Genomic DNA, 13,850 nt, shown 5'->3' on the forward strand with positions numbered 1-13,850 from the left:
GGATAGACAAATCTCTCACTATGTCAACAGCTTTTCTATCCTAGCTTCCTTTTAGCACCTTGTGAAAGAACGCTAAAAAAAAATGTTTCATTTCCTCCACCTCATGTAAATCCAAACTCTCTCCTTCAGTTAGGGGTACAGGCAAGCTGAGCCAAACTTGAGTGGAATTTTGGAGTGTTAAGGAGCATGAAGCCAGGTTGAAGTTTTGAAGATTTGATTTGTTAAGGAGCATGATGTGCATATTATGTCCAAATCCTGCAAACTTAAGCTTTTAAGAAAATTGATAGTTCAACATGGTATCAAAGCTTGGTTTGGCGAGAGGTCATGGGTTTGAGCCACATCTCCATAATTTACATGTTTATTTCCCCATTTGTTTGTTGGATATGAATTCAAATTCAGTCTATCTCTGTTTGTTGAATATGAATCCAAATTTTGTCTATCTCTTCACATGCGGTTATGGGGTCGCATGTGAGCAGGTATAGAGCCGCACGTGAGGGAGGGTGTTAAGAAGCATAATATGCATATTCAGCCTAAATCCTGTGAGCTTAAACTTTTAGAAAATTGATTGTTCAACATTATCTTTGGATTTTCGAGAAAGAAATCCACAAAAATATGACCAAAAACCACTATATCCATGGGCTTTTTTATTTTTTGTTAGCCAAGGCCTAGAACCTATTCCCAACATGCTTGGTTTAGCTCTCAAATTGGTAGATTCATGAGTGATGGCTCAATAGATTCTTTTCAATTTAACATGGGGAATCCTCCATTTCTGGTTGAGTTGGGAACAAATTCTCAAATTACTCATACCCCAGTCTCTTTTATTTCCAAGATGTGTTTGCGAGTTTGCATGCAGGTGTGTGCTTGTTAAGTTTGAACTTCTCATGTAATAAGCCACCCATGCCTCCCTATGCTCAAAGATAGCATGAAGAAATTTGAAAATTAAATTGGTTGTCATTTAGCTAGAATAAGCCAAATGCACTTTAACATTTGTGGTGTGTGTGCAAGCCTGCATGCAAGTGTGTGTGTTGAGTTTGAACTTCACATGTAATTAGCCATCCATGCCTCTGTTTGCTCAAAGATAGCATGAAGAAATTTGAAAATTAAATTATCTGTCATTTAGCTGGAATGAGCCAAATGCACTTTAACATTTGTGGATGGTACAGCTGGAGCTTCAAAGATAGCATAAGATAATGAAGCTAGTGATTCCGAAATAGATCATTGAATTGTTTTTCCTAACAAGAAATGCTCTTCTATCCCATTTTCCTTGTATATGAACTTTGTCATTTGCTTTTCGCATATTAAATATTGCCTGTGGTGTTGGGTTGTAGAATAAGGAAGCTGCCCACTTCCTATTTGGGTCTCTCTTTGGGAGCATCTTATACATCTTCTAGGGTGGGGAATGCAATAGAGGAGAGGTTAGGAACAAACTAGTGACGTAGAAGAGACGATGCTTGTCTAAGGGAAGAAGACTTACCCTTATCAAAAGCACATTATCAAGCCTTCCAATTTATTTCATGGCTTTGTTTGTCATTCCAAGAAAGGTTAGTTTAAGACTTGAAAAGATCTAAAGAAGAGACATTTTGTGGGGAGTGGGTGCATTAGAGAAAAGACCTCATTTAGTTAATTGGACCATAGTCCACTTAGGAAAGGACAGGGGTGTGGGAATTTGCAATCTCTTGCTCTTAAACAAGGCTTTGGTTGGCATGGAATCGGAGATTTGCTATTAAAAAGTAATCCTTATAGAAACAAATTATAATAGGGAAGTTCAAAGAGGAGGAAGGGGTGGTGTTTGATAGGGGTGAGAGAAGGATATGAAATGAAGGTGTGGAAAACCATCAGAAATGAATGGGAGGGCATAAAAAGTAGGTCTCACTTTTCAATTGGGAATAAGGGAAGGATTAAATTCTAAAAAGACTTATGGTGTGAGGATTTAACCTTGGAAGAAGGCTTTGTGAACTTATTCTCTTTTGCTTCTAACAAAGATGGATGGGTAGCATAAGCATGGGAGTAGGTTAGGGAAGGGGGTGGTTGGAGCCCCCATTTTTCAAGGCAGTTTAATGATTGGGAACTTGATGAAGTGGAGATTTTCTTCTGGAAATTATAATTGTTGTCAATTAAAAGGGAAGAAACTAAAAAGCTTGGAGGGCCACTCCCTTGTGCTTGTTTTGAACTCTTTGGAAGGAAAGGAACATGAGGTCTTTTAATCATGTTGAGTAGTCAGACCAAGCAATCAAATCCGATTTTATATATATTTTTGTGAATTGGGATAGGGTGTACATAGAGAACCATAACGACTATGGTAGATTTTGTGAATTGGCTAAACTTAAAGAAAAGAGACGTTTTTTTTGGTCCTCGCCTACACTGGGTGTTTATTGTTTGCTTCTTGTGTACTATGTCGTGCTGCCTCTTAGGCACTTCTAATATATTTTCTCATTTGCCTATCAAAAAGGAAACCTAGAACTTGGGGGAAACACTGGCTACCTCTTTTGATGAGCAACTAAGAATATATTGAAAGTGCCAAAAAAAATGGGAGACACTTGTTACTTCTTAGGTGTTTGTGATTTGACTCTTTTTAGCATAATCACAATTCATGCTTCTCTTATTGCTAACTGTTGTTTCTGCTCATTTGGAACAATTTTATAAAGTTGTGGTTGCATACTTCATGCACATTTCTGACCTCACATGTTCTTTGCAGGAATGCTGGCAGCAGAAGCTGCATTTGATGTACTTCATGAAGGCTCGAGCATGGAAAAATATTGGGATGGTCTAAGGAATTCATGGATATGGGAAGAACTTCATAAAGCTCGGAATTACCGTCCGGTTAGTGAGACAATTAAGTGTATTCTCTTAACTTTCTTAATCATCCTTTCTCACTTAGTGGTAGTGTATACTACAAGGGCTGCCTTGTACATATTCTATTTAACTTAATCATTTGGTTCAATCATGTTGTGTTGGTAGCCTTTGAACATTTTGCAACATGTCATTTGAGTGTCTAGTAGGAGGATGGTTTCAACTTCTGTTTATCGAAGAGTCATCTTGATTATCTTGTATATGAAAAAACTAGACAGCCCTGTATTTAAATATATTGTGGGTTATTGATTCTTTGATTCGATTTGTTTCTTTCTTGTAGGCATTTGAGTATGGGCTCGTTCCTGGTTTGGCCTTAAGTGCTTTAGAACAGTGAGTTTTAGCTTTGCTAGATTAATCTAAATGTAGTTTAGCAGTATGAATACTCTCACTTTCTTTCCTTTTTTATTCTTTAAAGGAACAACACTTTATTGAATTTCTGTGCTTGGCAGCTATGTTCTGAAGGGTAGATCTCCTTTAACATTGAAGCATGGGAAACCTGATCATGAAGCAACAGATGTGAGTCGCAACTGTTCAATAATCCCAATCTTAGATTTGAACTTTCATGCGTTGTGATAAATTTGATATTCTGAATTATTAGTACTGCAAAAATTCAGTTTTTCAGAAGTATTCCAGGAAAGAGATGTGTGAACTTATTTGACACCAAAGGTGATGATTGTATTGAAAATTCAGCAAGAATTACAACAATAAGTCATAAGCAGGTTTAGATTTGGATGGGGGAAAATCAATTAACATAATAAAAAACATAAGCTTTTTAGTTGGTATAACCAGTCCACAACAACTGCAGTATTTAGTTGGTATGTGATCCTTATCACGGTTTAGAACTCATCGTTAAATATTATATAAAGATGTGATCTGTATCACTGATGTTTGTATTATTATTATTATTATTATTATTATTATTATTATCTTTGCCCCATGTGATTTTATTTTTTTTCCTTTCTTTTTGTGGGGTTGGGTTGGGAGGACGCGGTTGTTTGTTTCTCCTGATAATCAATGATCCTTGTATAGCTGTCAAAATTTGACTTTTTGATAGAATGGTTAGTATTGTTGCATCCACTTAATTTTTAAGGACATGGTTGATTCAAGAACCCACCAATAGAATGTCCTTGGAGTGTGACATCAGGCCAGCACTGGCATTTTCTTAATGTATGGTCACAAAAACCTAATAATAAATCCTACTTAAAATACCTCTGATTCTAGCATATTTAATATTACTAGTGGCTAAGACTGAGCTAGTTTGTTGCCAAAACTATACTGAACGTGCACTTTCATTTGCAGGTTGCACAGTTACACTCTCCAATTCAATACCCAAAGCCAGATGGGATTGTATCTTTTGATGTGCCAACATCTCTATACAGGTTTTTGACAAACAGGCTCTTTTTTCTATTTTCAATTGATGGATCTTTTATTAGGCATATTAGAATTTGGGTTTCAACATTAAATGTTTTAAGGGGCATTACCTTTTTGTAGTTAAATAGAAGTAGCAAAAAGAGAGGGAACCCTAGGACATGAGGAAGAATACATGAAAACCTTTAAAAAAGCGTACATATGAGCCATGGTAGAAGTTTAAAAGAAAAAATGCTGTCGTGATTAAATATGTATTCTGCCATATCTAAGAGAAAATGGGTTTAGGTAGCAAAAAGCTCAAGGACTTGGACTCGATGGAAATATGAATCTGGGTGAGCTGAATACTGGAGCAAGCATGTAGCTGCCCCATGATTGAGACTCTTGGTGGATTCAAAATCATCATCATAACCAACAGTATAGTGATAATAATCATCACTAGATATGGGTACCAAAGGGTTAGATCGTTACGCTTTAACAGGAAATATTAGCCTTGATGGAATAAAATTAGGGAACAAGATGGATGCTCCAAACCCTAAATAGTTGAGATGAAGCCATGATATTAATGATAATGTTCAACAATGATGTGTTTTTTTTTATTTGCTTATTCAGGAGCAACACGAATCACGATCATGACCAACCATCTCATCTTCACTTGAGGGACCCCCAGATTCCTGAACGTGTAAATTTGCCGGACTTTGCTGGACCTGAGTCACGATATTGTCCTGCACGTGTATATGAGTAAACATGCATCCCATCTTAGCCTGTGCTTTATGAGATCTATAATTGGATTGGACCACCTCTGATACTTCTTTCATCTTGTTGTAAAATGTAGGTACGTCCCAGATGAAAAGGGTGAGCTGAGGCTGCAGATAAATGCTCAAAATTGCCTACACTGCAAGGTAATATCCAGACCCATTTGGAAAAGTAGTTGGAACCACATGCTAAAGATGTCTCATGCCCAACATACATGCAGACATGCTGACATATATAGGGAAAAGATGTAGACTTTAAGAAGAGAAAAGTAATAGTATTTAATATGAAGGCTGGCCATATCCGTAGGTAGTATTGGTACAGATGAGGGATTGAGAAACACATAATCCAGTATAGAGTTTAGTTTTTTGTATTAACTTGGCTTGATAATTTTTCAGGCATGCGATATCAAGGACCCAAAGCAAAATATTGAGTGGACGGTGCCAGAAGGCGGCGGGGGCCCAGGCTACTCAGTTATGTAGATTATCCCCAAGTTCTCATTGTTGCTGCAAATAAAGGATCTTGTACAAAACCAACCATAATTCATCCTCCCAAAAATAAAAGTCTACCTAATGCAGAGTCCTCAGAATGTGACATGGTAATTTGATGATAACCCAATCCAAAATCATTATATTTGCAATCTTTCCATGCATGTAAAAGTCATCTTTAACATGTAAAAGGCATGGAAAGTCTATCTAAGAACACATTGGATTTTAGGGCCCAAAACCAACAAATCCCAAGCTGAACTGTCCACCATGTGTTGACACTATGAATGGGTCATAACCCAGTGAAGAAGATCAAAAGTATAATCTCAACCCCTGCTTGCACCGCCTCATTCTGGAAAGAGGACCACCTAGTGAGACCTGGGAAGGCATCCGTTTAGCAATTGAACTGCCAGCATGCGTACAAATAGTTTGTTCTTTGTGAAGCAGACCACAGCTGTCCTACCCCACACTTGACATTCCAGGACATTTGCCAATTTAAGAGGAATCATTTTACACCTGCTCTCGAGATATTATTATCCAGGAAGCTCCACCCTCATTAGGAATTTGAGGGTCAATTGAAATTAATATTAGCAATGCATGTCACACTTGAATGTATCATGCAAAAGAATATTATCCTGTATTAGCATATCAGCCTGGCATGATATCATTTTCTCGATCTTCACATTCATGCATACAAAGTTAAGGAATACTGTATCTTCACTAGCCAGTCTAATGGAACTTGTGGGTGGGGAGCAAGCTGAACTTTGCATTCAACGAAAGTTGAGAACTCCAGCAGCAGAGATATTCATCTGTCTCTAAATGCAGGTTATGTCGTCACAATTTTCCGTACCTTGCATGAGAAAATGTTTTTCCTGCAAAGTGGCTGGGGAACTCTCTAAATGTTGTCGTTCATGGGGACTACAGCTCCCAATTAAGGCCTTGGGCAAAAGAAGACATTTGATCTCATTTTTTGGGCTAATCAATTGGAGAATTATGTATTGAAGTAGAGAACTATATATCAAGGAAGGGAGGTGATCTATGAAATGGGGCTTTGAAAAGACATAATCATGTTAATCGATATCTACTTCAATTCTTGTGATGATTCTGGATTTTGTTGGAGAAAGTGGCTTAAGGTTCATCTCAAGAGCATCGGGTTTGCTATTTTGATTACTGTTATGGCCAAAGATTAGTTTAGGACATGTAGAAGGCCAAGTGAAGGAAATACCCTTTTCCGTAGGCATGCTGCTCTTGCCTCACTGATTTGGAGAATGGTCTGAGAAATTTTTAAGGAGCTACAAGAGAGTCGTCTAATTCTTTTTCCTGTCTGTGTATGTGCATATAGTGCCCTAATAAACAATATTTATATGATTGGATAGTGGTTTGCTCTTGTGAAGATGCTTCATCTAAGTGCCAGCTTACTTTGGCTCCTCTTATCAAGAAATTAGACTACTCTAGGATCAGGAGGGCATTTGGTTGGATCACGAAAGTTCCATCTATTCACTTTTCTACACCTATAATGGGAGTGCTTTTGCTGGGTTTCCAGGAAGCTCAGTGTAGGAACCTTAATGGTTGTTTAGTTGAGGGTTATTCCTCAATTGTCATTTCTTGGGTGAGATAAGAGACACCGGGATCCTGGAGATATGGACATTTGATGCGTTAAGTCAAGGATCATGTTTTCTGTTTGGAGGCACTGGTTTCACTGTATAGACAGAGAGAGTACTCAGGAAGCATATGCTATTGCCAGGAGAGATCTTGTCTAGGAGAGCTTCATAGAGGACTCTATATCCCTGTTCTGATTTGGTAAAGAGTTACGCCACTGTCATTGCCAAGAATAAGCTCTTTGAATAGGTCCTTCTCAAAACCTTCTGTTTTGGGTTGAGTTCTGATGAAAAGATTCTTGACTTGGACCCTGCTTCTAAGGCTCTTAAGGAATTAATAGCATTCTTTTGTAAGGGATACCTGTTGGTTGTCTCAGGAAAGAGGGCTTGCGGATCCACAAAATTATGCACCTTTTGGCCTATCAAAAACAAAATCACGCACCTCTTCAGAGAGGGAGGATGCTCTTTTATTTGGAGGGGCTCAATCAGCCAATCAGGTAACAGGTTAATTGTGTCTAAGAAAGGACCCTCATTACAGATCATGGAAGCAGGCTTCCTTCCGAGCAGAGTCTTAATGCTTTCTATCTTGTTTTGTTGTATGAGAAACAGAGAAACCCTAACTTGCAGAAAAACGAGCCATATAACTATATATCATATATAATATATAACCCACAGTTCAATATTCAACTAAAATTAAATATAAATGAAATTAAATACCTAAGAAAGAAGGTCATATAGATGTCTAGAAGGGATAAACAAAAAACCAAAGATGTCCTATCTGACAACAGACTGAAACAAGGATTTTGAACCCATACTGACCCTTTAATACCTAGCTGCTGACTGGCACGTTCCTCATCTTTCGTTTGAAGCGGGGCTATGATGACACATGCACTTTCCTTTGTTCTCAGAGAAAGATCAAAAAAGGACAAACAAAAAACCAAAGATGTCCAATCTCCGGAGAGATTGAAACAAAATTTTGAACAAACACTGACCCTTGAGTGCCCAGCCAGCTGGTGCATTCCTCTTCTCATCATTCTTTCACAGCAGAAGAGTTGGTGTCTGATGCATTTTCCTTCTGGCTCGGAGAAGCCATAGATCCTCGGATTTTCAGATCTCCAGCTTGTTGAGGCTGTTCCTGCTGCATTTGTTGCTGCTGAATCTGCTGTTGAATCTGCTGCTGCTGCTGCTGCAGCTGGTGCAGTTGATGCTGCTGAAGCTGATGCTGCTTATGAGAATGAATCTGGAGCTGCTGAAACTGCTGTGCAGTTAAAAGAGTGTGCATGGCCTGATTGTTGGGATAAAATTGTGCGCCAGTTCCGTAAGACTGAGGGAAGTTCATCATAGGTGCACCATTTGGCATAGTTTGCCCAGTCAAAACTTTCAGATGCTGGATCTCCTCTTTCAATGCATCATTTAATGCTGCAAGAGAAACAAAAAGACAATAATATTATTATGAGAAATGACAAGCATAAGAAATCACCAAAAGTTTCTACAAAAGATCCCTTGTTCATCAATGTGGGAAGCAGCATCTTGAAACCAATCTGGACTCGACGCTGTTTTAGAATTTTGAATACATCCACATGAAGAGGAAGCATCTCATTAGAGTGAGCTAAGACAATATCCGCCATCACATATCCAGTTTTCAGTAACCCCTGAAAACTCTAATAAGCAACAAGAGGCATACTGCTGCCTCAGCCACCTACACTGCCATATTAAAGGAAAAAGGAAACCAAGCTCAGGCTTCAACAGGAAGACAATGTTTCTGGGGCCCCAAGATAGACAAGAAGCTTAAAGAGATACCAAAACCAGGCTTCTGTATACATCCTGTACATGTGGGTCATGCCCCTTTTGTCACGAGCCACTTAATTTATTTCCATTTGCCTATTAAACAAGGTAACAGCCCAAAAGACAAATTTAAAAGGAAAAAGACTTACCATCTTGCAAGTTAACCTGTTGCTCCATTGTTTGCAAACGCAGTTTCAGTTCACTGTTTTCAGCCGTCAGACCATTTGTATCTCTCTGATCATGAAAAACCACAAGGAAAATATTGTCATATTTGCATTCTAGTAGTATAAGCTAGTTTATTTTTTCCTAAACAAGGTACGATACTCAAATCATGTTAAACATGTGAGAAAATATAGGCAGCTAACATCTATACTATATCCCACTCACCAACAAGTGGGCATTCACTAAAAAGGTAAGGAGTATTTGGTGAACAAGGGTAATTTACCTGCAACAGGGTCAACTGAGCAGACAATGATGTTGCTTCTGTTTGCAGGGTCTGTACTTTACGTTCAAGCTCAGCTATGTATCTCATCTTCCTTTCCTTTGACCTTGCAGCAGATTGCCTATTTGCCCAAATCCTATTACGTGGAAAATAAAGGACACAAATAAGTATGCTGATAATGCAAAATACAGAAATGGGCAGTAACATGCCTTTTTCCTTGTGATATGAATGAAATTTATACGAAGGAAAATTTTCCATAGGGATCTAACTAAAGGAAACAAAGTACAAAGTCGTAGCAACATGTTTGCTGAGCAACCCCACATATGAGTTAGAAGATCCAAACAACCAAAAGGCATTACTGTGGAGATATAGTTTTCTGATGCATAATGGACATTTCAACATACATTCAAGTAACTAGCATGCATCCAAGAATTCCAATTAGTAAATACTAATGTAACAAAATTTACAAGATCAACCACAGGAGAGTAACAAAGTGCATTAAAACTTCATCTCACATCCCAACAAAACAAAATCTATCACAAAGGGGCAAAACGCAATAAATTCCAAAAATAAGTTTGTCAAAGAAACAACATCAACATTCACATAATTTAGTATGCTATATCAAAATACACTAATGATGGGACATGATCATACAACCAGCTACAGTTGATCTTAAATAAAATTCTAATAGGCTTATGCATGCCTTCTCTAACAAGGCTACTACAAAAACCAAAAACAATACCACTCAGACAGACACAAAAACCTTCTTTTTAATAGGCAAATAGAAAATATATTAATAGAATACCACCTAACAAAGAGGGGCAGCCCCAATGTACACTTGTAGCATACAAAAGGCTCAAAAGCCAGCAAATCTACTGAATAAGATAGCCCACAAAACGACCTATCTATTCACAATTTAGGCTATCTAAAAACTCCAAAATTGTGGCAACCTCCATCCCCATTGCATACCCCGACCACCGCAACAAGGGTTTCAAAAAGGTCTCCTTCAATCTTTGATCTGGCATCTCTTCTTAATAGAATATCCTTCAATTACAATTTTTCCAAATGCACCAAAATAAACATAAAAGAACCATGCAAAACAACTTTCTTTGCCTTTTCTCCTTCCACTTTGCTTTCCACCCTCAGATAAGGTTACTGTGTCTGGAAACACCCACTTCAACCCAAAGACGGCTAAAGAATCCACAATTCTAGTCCTGTTACAGTGACTTACGGTATAACTTGCTTCTTCGCTATCTTTGTGAAAGCTATATCTCTTTACCATTGTCCACCCTCTTCTCCTGTTACAGTGACTTAGAATATAACTTATTTCTTCACTATCTTTGCAAAGGCTATATCTCTTTACCATCATCCCCCCTCTTCTCATGAGGCTAGTTATGATTATGATCTTCCCCCAAACTACTTCCCATGCAAAAGATAGGTTCTTAATGGGGCATGAGACTTCCAAATTTCTTTAGGTGGGAACATCTCTCTACTCCTACCACATAAAGAACTATAGTAGGACTTATAACAGAATTTCCTTTCCTATCTACTTTCCATTGTAAGCTGTCCATCCTTACTCCTTGCACTCTCATCAAATGAATGAGTGTGAAGAAATGAAACACCACATCCATTTCCCAATCCTGAAATTGCCTTCTGAAACTAACAGACTAATGCCCTCCATTCCTTCCCGCTTCCCACAAATCTACTTCTGTAGCACCCTTTTTAGAGGCTAAACTGAAAAACAATGGGAACATCACTTTTAACGGATTCTTGCTGACCCATCGGTCTCACCAGAATTTAGTATTAATACCATGTTGAACTTGGATAACTGTCCTGATTTCCCATAAGCTTACTCCAAGAGACCCGCTTGCTTCTAGAGTGCTCCATCCCCATCCAGTGCCCATTTTTGGCTTGGATGAACTTTCTCCACAAACTGTCATACTAATTGGCAAACCACCACAACCATTTATCCTTCTTGGAATTGAAAAAAGGGACATGAAGAAGATGGGAAGGTTTGATGGTATACTCTCTTAAGAAGAGTTAGTTCCCTTCCTTAGATACCTCACATAAAATCATTATTTCAGCTATCCATAACAAAATATGGAAAACCTCAGAATACCAAAATGTTTGAAGAATCGGCTTCTATACATGGATACACATGGAGACACACATTCACTACATGGATACACATGGAGACACACATTCACTACATGGATACACATGGAAACACACATTCACAAACACTAAACCTCAAATTCAGATTTGACATATGAGCACTAAGATCATTAACATGTGATTGTAATTATTATACTTAAAACAAAATAGATCACATAAATGAATTAAACTATATCTAATTGGTTTTCCTGATTCATATATTATTTTAAGAAGTGGTAACTCGAGGCAACGTAGGTTTATCTAGAAAAGACTACCTCTTTGCACGCTTTGGATCAATGAGAGCAAGCTCCGCAAGCTTAGCAGCGGACATGGCTTTCTTGGAATCAGCTGCTGAGTTCTCGTCGGAACCCGACATGAGCATCTCAGGCTTAATGCTGGTCGACCCATCCATGGACTGGCTATGCTGGTGCCTAACTCGCCTATCATTAGGCCGAGCAACTACATTCTCAGTCATTGCTGCCGAAGCGGATCCCAGTGGGGCCGCAGAAGATGGCTCACCCATTTGAAATGACGATGTTGCAGAAGAGGAATTCAACTTATCCATATCAAGGTACATAGAAAATAAGTCCTCTTCGGTCTCATCTGAGAACGAAGGCCCGTCAGCGCCACCCACCACGCCAAGATCACTATCAAAACTAAGGTCATCGGGAAGAGTAAGAATCTCGGAATGGGCACGCCGGTGACCCAGATTCTTTGGCGGGTTATCGGGCATTCGGCTTATATCATGGCTAAAACGATTAGAATCCGGAGAAATTCCGTGCCCGAAATGAGAGGATTCAGAGCCAGAGCCAACGGGCAACGGAGGCAAATTCGGAGATGATGATTCGGGTTTCGCATTGAATGAATTCCCAGTTGGAGAGAAAGAGTAACGCCCGGACGGAGGTGGAAAGCCTCCTCCGTGCCCCGGAGATTTATCCTTGTCCATCTAGAAGAACTCCAAACCCTGAGAACCCCAGAAAAACAGACGAATTCTTCCCCAACAAAGCAAAACCCTAGAAATCAACGATCCAACTAAGACAAAGAGGTACGCGAACTAAGCTTTCAAATCTTGACAAACAAACCCTAGAAAAAGAAGATTCTCATTCAAATTCCTGAAAATGGGAAACTCAGGACATGAGATAAAACCCACATGAATCTCTACACAACTGATTCTGAACATAAACCCTAAAACATCGAAAAGGCCAACCAAACCCAACACAACCCTAGAAACAAAGATCTGACCACTCCACGACCTCCAAACAAACCAAACAACAAAAATTCCGAGAAAACCAACAAGCAACCAGACCCAAAACACGCATTGAACACAACCAAACCCAACCCAACCCTAAAACTCAAAGATCAAACAGAGCACATTGGGATTAACGCCTGACATTTTCCGGGAAAATCAGCGACTTTCCAGGAAAAACACGGAAAGAAGAGGGAGGACACAAATTCCCTGGAACTTTCTCTCCAATTCAACAAAGGTTAGATCTTTGAATATAGAAATGGAGAGAATTGAGAAGCTTTTTTTTCACAGACCGAATCGAAGCGACTCATCACATGGAAGACAGAGAGAAGAGAAAAGAAACGAAGCTTCCGAGCGAAGCTGATGGTCTATGTAAGGGCTCGTGCTTATATAGAGGTTCCATGTTGCTCCGGTGTACGTGCGCTCTACATGGTTCTCGTCCGATGCTTTTCTAAAAAATTTCTGGGCGTCCGATCTTGAGATGGAGTGCGGAGGAGGTACTCCCTTGTTGGCTGTGATCAGACTTTGGGAAATATCCTTTTTGTTGTTGGATTTCAGGCACATTTTGTATTGTAAGAAAGAAGCTCTTTTTGATATTTCATCATACCTTTTGGATAATTACAATATTTTTGCAATTTTTTTTTTGAAGTTAAAATCTTAATTAGAACTAAACATACAAAGGAAATTATAGAAATTTTTGTGCATTTCATTTGGGGGAAAATGATGGAATTTATAGAAGAGCTTTATATACAAAGAAGGAAAGTTAAAGAAAGTAATAATGTCTATGTAATAATCAAACTATTATAGATAAATAATTTTGGTTTTAAATTTGAATTTACAGAAAAAAATAATTGAAAAAAATTATGGAAAAAAAATAGGTAACCCTATTTTAAGAAAAAAAAAATTGAGGGATTTGGGTTTTTTCCATTTTTTTTGGTTTTTTCCTTTTTTTGATCTTTCTTTTTTCCTAATAGAAAAATTTTTTTAAGGGAAAAACAAAAAATTTAACCTAGTTTTTTAGCATCATTTAATAAAGGGTTATTTGATTAAAAGGGTCATTGGGAACCCAATTTTAAAAATCTAACCCTTCATCCTTTTTTGACCTCATTTTGATTATAAAAAAAAAAAAAAAAAAGTCTCTATTAGAAATAATCTTTTTTTAAAAAAAAAAA

General features: G+C 38.2%; 2 protein-coding genes across 2 annotated transcripts in view; one reads left to right on the forward strand and one right to left on the reverse strand.

Annotated features, from left to right (window-relative positions):
* Nucleotides 1-7,633, forward strand: part of LOC117914741 (electron transfer flavoprotein-ubiquinone oxidoreductase, mitochondrial) — a 28,028-nt gene extending 20,395 nt beyond the window's left edge. Inside the window, exons 12-18 of the mRNA XM_034830197.1 lie at nt 2,696-2,820; nt 3,131-3,180; nt 3,300-3,366; nt 4,150-4,229; nt 4,828-4,956; nt 5,051-5,117; nt 5,367-7,633. Coding sequence (XP_034686088.1) covers nt 2,696-2,820; nt 3,131-3,180; nt 3,300-3,366; nt 4,150-4,229; nt 4,828-4,956; nt 5,051-5,117; nt 5,367-5,450 — 602 coding nt within the window. The 3' untranslated portion in view covers nt 5,451-7,633. The remainder of the gene's footprint in view (nt 1-2,695; nt 2,821-3,130; nt 3,181-3,299; nt 3,367-4,149; nt 4,230-4,827; nt 4,957-5,050; nt 5,118-5,366) is intronic.
* Nucleotides 7,634-7,726: 93 nt separating this feature from the next.
* LOC117914743 (probable transcription factor PosF21) lies at nt 7,727-13,045 on the reverse strand. The gene is made up of 4 exons (XM_034830198.1): nt 11,708-13,045; nt 9,282-9,414; nt 8,986-9,070; nt 7,727-8,470 (listed from the first exon to the last, which is right to left on the reverse strand). The coding sequence occupies exons 1-4, from the start codon at nt 12,376-12,378 to the stop codon at nt 8,082-8,084; spliced, it is 1,278 nt and encodes a 425-aa protein (XP_034686089.1). The 5' UTR covers nt 12,379-13,045; the 3' UTR covers nt 7,727-8,081.
* Between the last annotated feature and the right edge of the window lie 805 nt (nt 13,046-13,850).

This window comes from Vitis riparia, chromosome 5, assembly GCF_004353265.1.
Source record: "Vitis riparia cultivar Riparia Gloire de Montpellier isolate 1030 chromosome 5, EGFV_Vit.rip_1.0, whole genome shotgun sequence".
Taxonomy (NCBI): Eukaryota; Viridiplantae; Streptophyta; class Magnoliopsida; order Vitales; family Vitaceae; genus Vitis; species Vitis riparia.